General features: G+C 32.4%; 1 protein-coding gene across 2 annotated transcripts; it reads right to left on the reverse strand.

The window, feature by feature from the left end:
• Positions 1–727: 727 nt before the first annotated feature.
• LOC117235762 (ER membrane protein complex subunit 1) lies at positions 728–6969 on the reverse strand. 2 transcript variants are annotated; one of them, XM_033498084.1, is made up of 15 exons: positions 6760–6969; positions 6503–6618; positions 6006–6189; positions 5133–5288; positions 4693–5029; positions 4299–4602; positions 3785–3805; positions 3120–3292; positions 2856–3017; positions 2501–2785; positions 2247–2442; positions 1956–2153; positions 1737–1862; positions 1396–1623; positions 728–1261 (listed from the first exon to the last, which is right to left on the reverse strand). In XM_033498084.1, the coding sequence occupies exons 1-15, from the start codon at positions 6900–6902 to the stop codon at positions 1101–1103; spliced, it is 2790 nt and encodes a 929-aa protein (XP_033353975.1). In that variant the 5' UTR covers positions 6903–6969; the 3' UTR covers positions 728–1100. The 2 variants fall into 2 exon arrangements, with proteins under 2 accessions (XP_033353975.1, XP_033353976.1); XM_033498085.1 differs by lacking the exon at positions 3785–3805 and having other exon boundaries at positions 981–1261.
• Between the last annotated feature and the right edge of the window lie 7425 nt (positions 6970–14394).

Genomic DNA, 14394 nt, shown 5'->3' on the forward strand with positions numbered 1-14394 from the left:
TAAGGGAGAGGGGAAGCGATAAAATAACTATTATTGTAAATATTAATAACATAGTATTACTCGCCATAATGGTAAAATTGGAAAAGTAATTGTTTCAGTATAGCAAATATATTTAATGTTTTCTTCTACCATTCTTTTCCTCCGTTTGTTATCGTTATCATAACGTTTAAGGAAACATTACGTTATCGTAATGTTAATTAAGAAAATGCATCGAAATTCTTTTCCATGTTGTAGTCACAAACAAAGAGGAAGGAAAAGGGAAGTAAACCAGACAATATCGTAAAGATGTTTGTATAATTATTGTGTATACAAGATTGTGTAAGTACACATTTATGTATATGCACATTTATATACATTTCTCATTACATGCTTACATGATAATATTTCGATTCTTGCAAGAAAGAACTATAAAATATAGTCCTTAGAATAACATATATACATATATCATGAGTTTTAAACTTGACGAATTTGTAATTTTCGGGTGATAGGGAAACTGTTTAATTTAATATGCAAATTTAAATTGACATAATATGTCTTGCAAATATTATTTCTAAATATGTATTCGAAAATGTTAGTTTTTCCAGTATTGGAATATTAAATATGACAAAATAAATTAATAATTTAAAATATTCTTGGTATTTTTATCTTAATTTTCTATTAAAATTAATTTACATAATATAGATGTACGTATATTAAAGAAATGTGTAACTCTATATTTTGTATTTTCTTAACGAAAAATAACTATATTTTGAGCATGTTGTCAGTTACTTTAATAATCTAATAATTAGTGATCCTGGTCCACTGTTGTCATACGATGATTAGCACACTTTAAAATATTCGGAAATATGTTATCTATTGTGTGCGTCCTGTACTAATAAAAGGATAAATAATACATATATATATATATATATGTATGTATATATATATGTATATATTCTGATACTTAGGTAAGATAATAAATTGTTAACATTCACTTTGCAGTAACATTGTTTTTTTATAAAACAGTATTTTTTTTACAAATTATTATTAGCAAAACGTCTTGCTTTTAGTGAACAAATATTTAAGAATGTAATGTATTGATTCTCTAGAAAAATCAAACATCATTTCCATGCTTGCTTTTGCGCTTTCTGGGATGCTAGTTTCTTTGTGATGTACGACGAAATTAAAAGCGCTGCCAATACTATCACAATAAGATAATAATCAAAATCTTCTTTCAAAACGTCAAATGTTTTAGACGGTGCCACACGTGTGTAGAACAAGTCTGCGAACATCGTATTACATACATAATTACTTGTAATTTTCTAATTGTAATACATTACTAATGGGTTAAATGTATTAGTCCCTCAGTGATTGATAAAGTTACGGTAAAACAAAGTTGTATCTCAAAGTACTTACCAAGACCATGTACAAAAACTAAGCAAGTACTTTCAAGGCCACTAGGACTAGTATGAATGCCGGAAACCCTAAAGACGCTTTGGTTATAATTAATTATTGCATCCATATGAATAGGTATTTCTGGCATATATGGTATGACACCTTCTTCGCGTATTTCGGGATTAATAGGCCGCCGTGGATCTACCATCATCCACGGTAATTCCAATACTCCGCCATTAGCTAGGGCCACTAATACGTATAAAAAGTAATTTATAAACAATTATGTTTTCCTATTTATAAATTATTAGTACAGTACTATAGTACTAATTATATAGTATTAGTCATACAATTCATATACATACCTATGATGTGTTTACTCGTGATACCTTTCTCTGTAATAGTTTCCCGCATAGATTCTATTGCTGCTGGGAAAATAAAAGCTTGTCTTTCTACAATTGGCAACTTAGTTGTAGCTAACGATGAAAACACTAGAATAAGATATTGAATTTATAATATTTAATATAAACAAGAACAAGGATATGAATCAACATAATTATAATAAAAAATGGCGTGAACAATACCTGTGGTATTACTCTGTATTTTTCCTTCATATAATTCTAAACTAGCAATTTCTGTTCTACGACTCTTTTCGTTAAAATAACTGTACACTATCCAATTTTCTGAATGCACAACATGGACTGGACCACGAACTCTCTTGTGCATAATAGAAAATATCATTGCTCCAGACACCACGTCCAATAAATATAAATTAAGCGTATCTGTAAGTCGTGAATTATTTTTAAATTAGTTATATATATGATATGGAACTTCAATAATTACAATATTCTTATACAGCAGCATAATAAACGTACCTTTATGAGTGCGTCCAACACCCTCAGTTACAATTGCGACTAAGTTAGGATTAATATACTTATATAGAACTGATCTATCACTTAGAACCCTACCCTGGGAATGAACACGTTCAATTGGATTTTTCGATACGACGTGTGTTATTCTTTGGTTTTTTGGTGACAGCAGTAATTCCCATACTTTATGAGAAATGAGTTCCTAAAGGATGAAATTAAGATGAATATTTAGAAAGTTTGCTAAATAAGCTTATACATACTTGAGCTGTACTATATGATAAAGAATATCCAGACAATATTCCAGTTGTTTGATCAGCAGTAAATATATATGTATTTTTAGCGAGTGATGCAGCAATTGCAGTTGCACCTTCAGGATATACATGAGCTTTATCTCGTGTGTCAAAAATAAGTATGCCTCGCAGAAAATCATCCGTCGTTACATGAAGTAACATAGATTGCTTTATTCTATATCCTAATTTTATTAAACCATCCAATGGTTGACCAGTAATCGGATTAAAAGTATATACAATTCCTTCTCCCGTTTGCTAAAATATTTAAAATCAAATAAGAGATCTATTTATATTGAATTAATGTTTTAATGCATACAATACATACTTTATCCTCTGCCAATAACGCACATTGTGGCGGATATGGAAAATGTCTGCTACCACGTTGTACGTATAAAATTATTGCATCAGATCTTTTATTGAAACCTCGAATACCTCGTACCCTAAGTTGCCAAATAATTTCACCTTTTCTAGTTTCAATACCATATAACTATAAATATATAAAATCAAGGATTAACATTAAATGTATGGTTTGAACTAAATGTATATAATATATGTTAATTAATCAATGTAAGTATATTTATTTTCATACTTTTCCTGTTGATGTAACGAGGACAATCATTTTATGTAAACCAAATTTATCTCGTACTAAATCAGTACGTTGATTGGATTGTTGAGGTGTGAGACTTAATATGGATTGGAAGAATGTTCTTGCTTGTTTAAGTTGAGAACTGACTCTTCTAAACATCATGCTCAATACATCCCCTAGATATAACACAAAATTATAAAATATGTCAAATGTGTAATATTAATATTGTAAATTATTTTTTTATAACATATTTATCATAAAAAACAAAGGAACAACAAACTTTTTAACTGCAAACCTAACAAACAACTACAATATTAATAATATATGTTAATAAAAAGTTACAGTAAAGCACAATCAAATTTACAAGTATAATAATAATTATTATCTTTTTTTATCATTCATGCATAGTGCTTCAATATTCTATTTGTAAGGCAAATTTAAACATACTGTTGTATTAAAAAAGTTTATATTAATATACTTTATATTGTCATGCAAATAATAACATTGTAGGAACTTTCTTAAATAGCAAAGATAAAAATATTTACTAGTCTGCATTTAATTCGTTTATATTTTCTTGAGCTTCTAAAGAAAATTAACGTGCCTATAAGACTAATAAACAGCAGGAATAAAGTAATTTTCAAACCAGCCTTTGCTGCTCCACTACTTACATGAACTGTCTACATCAATACCTGCCAGCAGCCATTCACAAAAGAAATGTAATTAATACAACATAACTAATACTTTTCTTATTAAGATATAAGTTGAGAATATATAATGTGATTTATTTATTGTTGTGTGTGTTACAATTAAACTGTAACATTAAGCTGTTTAATACTTTCTAAGTAATAATATAGAAACGAAGACAATAATACAAATAGTTTTTAATCAGAATATTACTTTTATACAAGTACTACTTACTTGCATTAAAAAATGATTTACTTCTGACAAATATCAAAATATTTATATCAAATATAAGAAATGTTGCAATTAAATTACTTATAACAGATAGACACTTATTACAAATCTCAATGTGAATCTTTAATATTATAATTATCAATTTTTATAATATTATTTTTTAATATCTCGTTTAATGATCTTATACAAAAATATTTAATTTATTTTATCATAACGTTTGCTGTGCCTTAAAAAATATGATAAGCATATATTATAGTTTATACTTACTCTCTTTCTGATCGAATTCTGTTTCTATTTCTTGATCTCTATCTGACATAGGTAGTTCTATAATCTCCACTGCTACAATACTAGCAAGTGCTTCTTCCCTAGCCCACACTAATTTATTATGCTGTAGCAGCGCAACACTGTGATCTTCTGAAGCTAATAAATGACGGCAAGTTACACCTTTTGTTTGTCGAGGACAAACAGAAGCCATAATTGTTGGTGAGAGTAGTGAATTATGCGTTACAACGATAGATAAATTTGGCATAGGTTTTGATGTTAAAAGTTCTGAAGCAACAATTTCTGTTACCTAGAATTATATCAATAGAAGTTCTCAGTATTTTTGTTAATTAATATTCAAAAAATCTTTTTTAATACAGTTAAATTTTAAAATACTTACTCCATTTTTATAAGTTGTTTCTAAAAGCACTTTTTCATTATCAACTGAAACAATATAGAGCATAGAATCTTCTGCTATATCCCTTTGGATAGGAACAGGTACCTCTCCAACAAGAAGAATACGTTTCCGTTGGTTATTATCTGCGCTAATTGATACAACAGGTTCTTCACCTAACACTGATTCTAAATGATATGGACCTTGTGCACCAGCACCAAATATGGTATTTATTGTAACTGATTGCGGTTGAGAATGTGTATCAAATAAATGTACCAAAAGCAATATAGCTAATGAACTGTCTCCTTTCAAGCAAGCTAAATATGGAGCTGCTAAAACACATCTAAAAGACAAAAAGTTATAAAAATTTTATTACGTAGGAATTTTAAATATACCGAGCTTTTTACTAACATAACATATTTCTACTTTATAAAGTAATTTCTTACTCTGTTTCTTGAGTTATAAATGGTGCTGAGACCCTTCTTGTTTTCAATTTATCTCCTGTTTTACTGTCATAGGATGTTACTTCTACGCCACTATTATAAATTGGTAAAATATGGTGTAACGTTCCATCTTTTATATGCCATTTCACATCTTTAATTCTGTATGAAAAAATGATTTTATTAGTAACACCAGTATACGTAACGTAAAATATTATGTGCTGCTGAAATATAACATTTATAAAATTATCGTATACTTTCATGTTTAGAAAGAAATTATTTTATAGAAATTGACCATAATTAGGAAATGAAATATTTTTGAATACAAAACAAGATATATTTTAATATATGAAACTTAAAAAGATCTGAAGCAGTTTATATTAGTTGCTTAACGAATTCATCTTGTTTCAGAGTAAAAAATCTTTCATTGTCTTGTTCTATTGTATTACGTTTTACAAAATCCTTTACAGATTTCTTTACACTGGAACTACCTGGTAAGTACGTAATAACGTAAAGGTAACATCAAGTGTAATAACATATTACTGTGAGATATAATCATGTAGTATGTAAAAAGATATTATTGAATGTGCATTAAATACGGATAAAGAAACCTGTTAGCACTGTACAATCCCAGTGTAGAAAAGGATATAAATGGTGAGAAACGTCTGAAAACCAATAATGATAATTACATTTTATTTTGTATATTATAACTGTTTCATGAAAACAAATCTTGTTAATAAATCTATAACATTAATATTAAATAATATAAAAATTTTCTTTCAACGTTCAAACTATCTTTGAAAACGATTAATTATCTATAATTATCTATAGAATATCAAATAGAAGTATGTTTAATTAAAATATATAATATTAACAAACCTATCGTGATTTTGTTCAGCAATTGGCCATTCATGAAGTATATGTCCAGTAGCCAAATCCCATGCACGAACAATAGCCGGTACACCTCCACTTACAGAAACAAGATCTCCATCTGCAATTCCACCCAATGCTCGAATCCGACCTGCATATCCTTTTTCTAATACACGTCTCCATAGTATTTGTCCTAAATCAAAAGATTATGTCTCCCTATCTTTCTTATAATTTATACTTTTATAGTTTACATGTACGTATGATATCATATAATCACATTGCAAAGGAATGTTTAATAAAATTGTAATAAAATACTAAATTTAAAATGATAAATTGTAAAAATAGCACAAAGACAAATGCTACATACTTTTTGATCTTTTCGGCTAATTTCAAAGATTTCAATTAAATATGATAAATTTATATTCACACGTATATGTAAAATTAAACAAATGAAAAAGTTTCGCATATCTAATCGAAACGGCTTTACGTCAATGTTTATAGCCCACCTGACTTTAGATTTAGCGCAGCAATAACATTTTCTTCAGTAGCAACAATAATCTTTTTTGCGGTCGAGACAGTATCAAAACTGGCGAATTTAATTTTGCCGACATAATTCTGTTTCCTGCAAGCACAACGGCAAATGGTTCATTGAGAATGATTCGACACAACTGATACGCTGTCAAATCATGGTAACATGCTACTGCATTATTTAAGAGATTCAGCATTGTAAGCAACGTTTGTTCAAGGATTCCAAATAATTTACCAGTCAAATTTTCCAACTTGATCTTCGTACAGACACAGAGACAAATTAAATAGTCCGACCAGTATGATAAGATATTGTAATATCTGAACATCGATTAAAAACCGGTTGATGTTCCCTCTAAAACTCCATACGAACGGAGCCATGACGATAAGTGTGAACGTATCAACGTATTAATCCATCCGCTTACACAAATTTCTTCCGCACCTGATGTATAACCATTGGTAGTGTAAGCGAACGATGGTCACCTCATATAAAAACTACGTATTTTTTTATTATTTTTATAATGATTTCTATTTTGTAGTACATAAAGAAAAGAAAAAATAGGGGACATTTAAAAAACCAACGATCGAATATATAATTTATAGAAATCTATTTTGTAATGTATAAAATTATGTTACAATTATCGTCGATAAACAATAATATTTATGTAAATTATTAGCAATTATATACATTGCAGTTTTAAATATGATAAGAAATATTTACAGATAAGTTTTAATTAGTTAATATGTTTGGTATTAATAAACAATGTAATAGAACAGATAACAAATTTTTTTATAAATCCTTGGAATAGGCAAATATGTATTTATATTTCATATATTACAAATGTTTTTTATTCTGTTTCTATTAATCTGTATATCAATTTTTACATTATCGACGGAGTAAATTTCAATAGTTGAGACATAATATATATACATACTAGACCATATCAATGGTCTATTCAGATTGGCGGGAATATCCGGTGCTATTTGAAATTATTTTTAACGATGGATGAAAATCTTCATATTTAAATAGTTTAAAGTAAAATTGCAATAATTAGACACATTCTCTATAATTATTACCTTGAAACAAGTATTCTCCAAATTTTTTACACTTCTATAGGTATTATTATTTAATATTTTTGCTTATAATAATTTTCATATTTGCAATGTAAAGTAAAAACTATATATAGTAACACAATAATTTATATTCACAAAAATTTAATTGTCAGTAAAATTTCCAGCATACATTACTGGTTTAAAATTTCGTCATAAGAAATAGCAATAGTATAATGCAAATATATAATATTTATACTACTTTTTCTCCTGGCTAGTAGTAACAACGTTCATGATAATTAAAAAGAAAAATAAAATTATATATAGTTATTTTTTTCAAATATAATTGTTATATTTGTGAAAACTTACAATTCGCATTAATATCTTTAAACAGCATAAGAAATTATTTTCTTTTGGTGGCTCAAAGTATAAATTCAATTTACGAAGTCATTGGATATCCTCTTAAATACCATTTGGGAAATTTTGCAACGGAAATATTAAATTTTGAACACATACGTACAGCAAATTAAAATTTTATGATTTTATATTAATTTAACTTACATCGATAATGTAGTTTACGTACATATGAACATATCTGCAGATAATAATTGGTATACCCAATATTTATTATTCTACATTATATCAATTTATTGTTATTCGTAATTTATGAACAATTGTCTTCGCACACATAATAGAATTTCGAAATATAATTAAAGACTATAATTATATTCTATGTATGTATGTACAAAGAAGCGAGGAAATTATTTTCATAAATATAATGTGTACCGACAGATGACGTTATATTACATTTCAGGAATTTACAACGTTTGAAACAAATTTTGTAGTAAAAAGAAAAACATACCAGCATATTAAAATAATATTAATTTTAGCAATTTAACTCGTTTAAGTTTTTCGTAAATTGTAAATCTACAAATTATTTAAGGATGTACCTTTCATATTACATATATGTACCTATATAATGCTTTAGCAAATATTTAAAAATAAAATAAATAGAATTTCTCAAACATCGAGAGTTATCAAATTCGTTATTGGCTAATTTAAAATTTATTACTCAAATTATTATTCATTCGCTTAGATAACTTGACTGCTCGATAAAATTGATAAACATATTCCGTAAATCACGCTAATGCGTGAACTAACAAACGTTACATTTTTATAACTAAAGTTTACGCTTTAATCCATTAATTTCATTATACACGTTATTTACAATTTTTCCTTACTCCTAATAAAATATAACATTCTATTTATTACACTTCCAATCTATTCACCTCTATATATCATTGCACTTACAAAATCGACGTATAAACTACGTTATTATCGTACTGTTGCTTCTAAATTACGTGTATCGTTAGAATTGATATTCGAATATAACTCAACCTCTTTCGACCTTTCGAAAAACTTTCACTTTTCCTTGGCCTGTGTTTAACCAAGCGGCGATTCTTTATCCGCAGGAACAGAGAGGAAGAACAGGCTGGCGCCGCGCCGGAAGAATTTACGTAGCACTTAATCCCACCGCTTAGAGGGCCCGACAAAATCACCCTACTTCGCATTCTTGGCTACCTATTCTTCCGCGCTTCTGCTCTTCCTGCGCCACTCATCATCACGCGAACCTCTTCTTACGTTCAAACACTTTCACCTGAACTCTTATTCCTTAACGAGGCGAACCCATGGCCCTGTTGCTATGATTTAAGAAGGCGAAACTCACTCCTTGTAAATTACCAAGCGATGTTTTACGATAAACGTGTCCTAGGACTTCTTTCGAAGAAGGCAAGTTAGATTTCGATATTCGCCTTCGTACAGTAGAATCTGATCGGAGAAGACGGAAATAGGAGATCGAAATCTACCTATGGCGAAACATGTAGAAATATTAAATAGATCAAAACATTAGAAAAGGCTGGCCACCTGAAGATGGACGCTCCTTTATCAGTGAAACGGACAATGGCGAAGCTAAGATTGCCAGGAGAACGAGGATGGACAGTAACGACGGAAGTTGGGATAAGGCACAAAATAGAGGGCGGAAAAGCTGCCGTGTCGGATGTACGATACACGGGAAATAGAAAACAGGGACTGCCTATGTACTATGCGAGTGTCCCATATACGAAGAAATCAGGCCAAATATACTGAAAAACATAAGGAGCAAATAAAGTAAAGAGGAGAGTAAGGGAATATGGGAATCGACAGAATTCATTAAGCGATGCGTAAAATAAAGGTCGTTTTGTCTACAGGAATAGTATCAGCAACATTAAGTTACCAGCAATTAAAACGAATCTGAAATAAAAAAAAAAAAAGAAGAAGAAAAAAGAAAAAGAAACGAATATCGCTTATGATTTTTAATCATAAGAAACTGGTATCAGTCGAATATTTGATTGTCAGCCGAATGTTAAGAATGGAAGATATTTCATTCTTTGGCACCTCGTTATCGGTATTTTAATTTTGCTTTTGTCACTCGATAATATTTAATCGATCGAGATAACTTTAGATAACTTTAATTAGATAATAATTCTTCAGTTTCCATATTTTCCTGCGAAAGAAGTAACTTTCAATTCGAATAATACAATACTTCTGTATGAAGCAGTGTATTTATAAATATTTATAAAATTATTATACGCGTTATTGAAATAAAATTTGGAAAAATTATACCGATCGTGCAATGGAAAGAAAAATTGTTTTCTCTGTAGAAGATATCGAAGGAACAGCGAGAAGAAAATCTCGAATCAGTCGTGAAGCCAATCCTTTAATCGCCTGTACTAAAATATTATAAGACGCGTAATCACAGTGATCGTGCCAAAATCCGACGACTAATCTCTTAACCGTAAAACCGGTTTTATTTACTCATTCGCTTACCCTTACTGGGTACTTCACTGGCTGCTTTCACAGATTTTAATGACAGTTGCGAATCGTTATTGTAACCATTGTTGCGAATGCGTTATTTCATCGTTGCTGCTAGCGGTATCGTAATATCGTCATATTATCTGTATTCGCGTAAACTTAATTTTCGATCGTGAAACTTATCTCGAAGAGCTTCGCGCTGAAATTTTGGACGATTTAGAAATGTAGAATTAAATAACGTAAGACTAATATTTCGGACTAATTCTGGTTTTAATACGAATGAATAGAACGCTTAATGTTCAATTTAATACATGTACATGGAAGTATCGAATTATATCGTTCGTAAGTTGTTTAAAAATCTAACTCGTTAATTGTTTTACGTTACATGACACGTGTATACGATACAGCGTTATACGGCGAACAAAAGAGTACGAATCAAATTTTGCACGAAACAGGATAAGTACAATGCCGTTCTTTGCTTGCAGTCTATGCTTAATTCGATTAATTTTTGTAAAATGTCTCGACTGTTACGAATACCGTTGAAAGACAAACAACATTTGCAACGAAAATAACAAATACGAGTGACAATTCCCGAAAGAAGAAGAACGTTTCTAAATCGAGTACGATACTCACTCTGTAAGAACGATATGACGTAACATTTGAAATATCACGAGTGCCTCTTCACTTATATTCTTCGACTGGCCCACCAGGGAGACGTAATCTCCATTCTCGATGATCTTTCAATTTTAATTTATCAGCGTTCCAGGCATCCTTCGATAAAATATCCAGTCTCGTAGATATAGTTTCGATATTTCGAGTTCCTTGGAGCGATATCTACAACGATTCGAAGATCCAGTCAGCCTTCGATTCTCCTCTAATATCCTGCTACGTGTTATTTAGAGGAATCGTGTCGGTTGCCAGAGGGTGTATCGCTAGAAAAAGCTCGGCGGAGAATAGAAAGGGGCAAGAGGAGGGCGTCATGTAGAAACGACACTCGTAATCGACTTCTAGGACGGTCTCGATTTCCTTTGGCCGCTGCCAGAAATGAATGAACCTTGCCGGTCGAAGAGAGGAGAATGGGAGGGCTGCGCTAGGTGCCGGCTAACCTCCGTCAGATGAGATAGGATTGAATGGACGTCGTGAAGACTGGGGATAAGGTGTAGAGAGACGAAGCCAGGGCTGGCGAACAAACGAACACACGTGGGTGTGGAAATGGGTGGAAACAAAAAGACAAAGCTGGAGAAAATAGAGAGAATACGGAGGAACGAGGGGGCGAGGGGAGGAAAAACAAGATCCAAAGAGCGCACGAAGAGACAGGGTTGGTATGAAAAAGCGTACTGGCGGAAAAGGAGGGAAAACCAGATGAAACTGTATAGAAGAAGAAGGAGAGGGAATATAGCGAAGAGAGGGAATGGACAGGGATAGGTGGAAAAAAATCAGCGAGGAAAGGAAGCGAGACGCGAGAACGGAGAAGAGGAAAGAGTTGGGCCGAGGTACACGGGCGATGAGACGAGACCGGATGAGATGAGATGATAGTGTTGCATGTAGCGCGTGCGCGTACCGACTCAATAAACATCCGTAGAAGCCTCGGTAAGACCCTGGCCTGCGCTCTGGATTACCGCCGCTACTTTCCTTTATTTTCCGGATGCAATGCCTCCCTCTTTCGACCCATCTTTACCCGTGGCTCTCTCTGCCCTGTCGGGAAAGAGACGGGACTTGTCATTCTTTACGTACTTCTTCCGGCTTCCTCGCCTCCCACGACACTGGATCAACCGGCGAACTGTGCCGGAGAAATCGGTGGCCGATTGGCGACGAATCGCGCGACCTACTTACAATTTTGCCTGGAATAGTTGTAATTAGGATTTTTACACTTTAGATCGTTGATTTGGTTTATCGAGAGCCAATTTGCCGCCAATTCCTCGCTGCGAAAGATAAAACGAACGTTTTCTTGATACGCGATACGAGTATTTGTAACTTTATGTCGCAGGATTGCAAGCTGACCATTTTAAATTGATCGATACTTGTAATTTTACGAGGAACAGTTAGAGTCAGATCGCTTGATTTTTCATTTGGCTTCCGTTCTCAAATATACACACACGGTCGCACAAAGGTCTTCATACGCACATGCATTTTATTCGACTCGAGAAGAATATTCTTGGATGAAATTTTCTTTTCGTTCCTTGTTCAAAATTAGACCGCGTTACACGTGAAAAGGCGTTCTTCCATTCGTTTGATCTACCTGCTGAACGCAATCGAACCAGGTACGCGGACAAATTTTATAAATTACCTCGACACGTGGATACAACGTACTCGTAATTAGAAGCGTTCCATCGAGAAGGATTTACTGCTTTCACGTTCACCGGTCCATTTCCAGAGCGATGTGGATTTTGGCTAGACGGTTCTTTGGTTTTCTTGTCTTCGCTGATAAGAGGCAGAACTTCGGTCTTTATGTACTACGACTCTCTGTTCGCGTTTCTGGGCCAAATCGACGCGATTAAAGTTTCTTGGACATTGCGTCTTCGCATTTTCCGAACGCTTGATTTTCATCCTGCTTCTTGTTTATAGTTCCTTCAGCGCTAAGCATCTGCGAATCTTTGTAAAGAGCTTTTAAGTAGCAAACTCTATCTCTCGCGACATTCCGCAACGTTCTCTTTTTCATCCAGTCTACTATTGCTTTATGAATATAATAAATATCGTCATTTGTTAATTTACTTTTATAAAATCTCGAATAAGTCTACATACATATATATATGCTATGTATATGTACATTGTGTATATAGTCAGATTACCTTGTAACTCCACTAGTATAAGCCTTAGAAACTTCTTCCTTATTTTTCTTACGATACCACGTCAGTGCCTATTATGAATGTAATAAACGTAATATCGCGTGTACCTAACAGTTTCAAAGTACACGCAGAACTACCATGTACTCGTTCGTTATTCGATCTGCTTAAAAATGGGCTGCGAGTTTCGTCTTTATGTGGCGAGTAGCTGTTGCTGTAAAGTGTGTACATCTTCGACGAAGTGAGTTTCTGAAATTCGGGATTGATCGCTCATAGTTCATCCACGCACGCGCAGATACCAAAACTACGTGCCATTGGAAGCGAATAGACACACACACACACACACACACACACACACACACGTTAAAGAAAGTGAATTAAAGCACAAAAGTTGCTGCGCGTTTATTGTTAAAACGTTATACGAGTCTCGACTCTTTTTTCGACGAAATTATTTAGAATTCATCGTTTCGGAATTCGATTCTAAAGTCAGAAGAACGTCTTTTATCGAGATTAAAGTGTCGATTTCTAATTTTTCTTCTTATAATGTAACTGTAAGCGAATGATTTGTTCAGAGAAGCATGTACGTACTATGTGCATGATCTAAATTGAAAGAGGTAATTCGTAAAAAAGAAAAACGTGCTCATCCCCCTCGTTCAAATATTGTCCTATTTGTCTGTGCTTGCGCGAAAGATGGCACAAGTGCTACGTAAATAAACGAGCGGACCAATTAAAGAGATAGAAACATCATGTTTCTCATTACATTATCTACGCGCAGGCAAAGCGTGGTACAACTGTCGTTTTAACTTTCGTATCTTCGTAATAATCTCATATCGTATGCGTTGGTTATCAATGAGTAAACCACCCTTTCAAGGGTCATTTTCGAGCACACGTGTTTTTCGATCCGGATTTATCCGATTTCGAGGTTCACGGGGTCGCGTAAAACTTTTATTAATACACTTACGCTTCGATAGAAGGTTGTTACGATGTTACGTACTTTTACCATTATTGTACTGTAAGTCGTTCACAATCTGTTTCTATAAACGTTAAACAAAAAGAAAATTCTCATTCGACGGCTGCTATCGACGCTATTGAAGTTTATACAAATTTCTTGGTACGGTTCCCAAGCTGAGACCGTGACAGTCAATAAATTATTAAATTACCAACAGACGTAAAAAATGTCAAAGTTAGGA

Source organism: Bombus vosnesenskii, unplaced genomic scaffold, assembly GCF_011952255.1.
Source record: "Bombus vosnesenskii isolate JDL3184/JDL3185 unplaced genomic scaffold, Bvos_JDL3184-5_v1.1 scf7180000013319, whole genome shotgun sequence".
Lineage (NCBI taxonomy): Eukaryota > Metazoa > Arthropoda > Insecta > Hymenoptera > Apidae > Bombus > Bombus vosnesenskii.

What these genes read in the sequence shown, in the direction of transcription:
- LOC117235762 (XM_033498084.1), bottom strand. Translation starts at nt 6,902, where the DNA reads ATGGCTCCGTTCGTATGGAGTTTTAGAGGGAACATCAACCGGTTTTTA. An exon ending in CAAGTTGGAAAATTTGACTG is followed by an intron (nt 6,619 to 6,759) that starts GTAAATTATTTG and finishes TTGTGCTTGCAG; the next exon opens with GAAACAGAATTATGTCGGCA. An exon ending in TATTGATGTAGACAGTTCAT is followed by an intron (nt 3,293 to 3,784) that starts GTAAGTAGTGGA and finishes TGTTATATCTAG; the next exon opens with GGGATGTATTGAGCATGATG.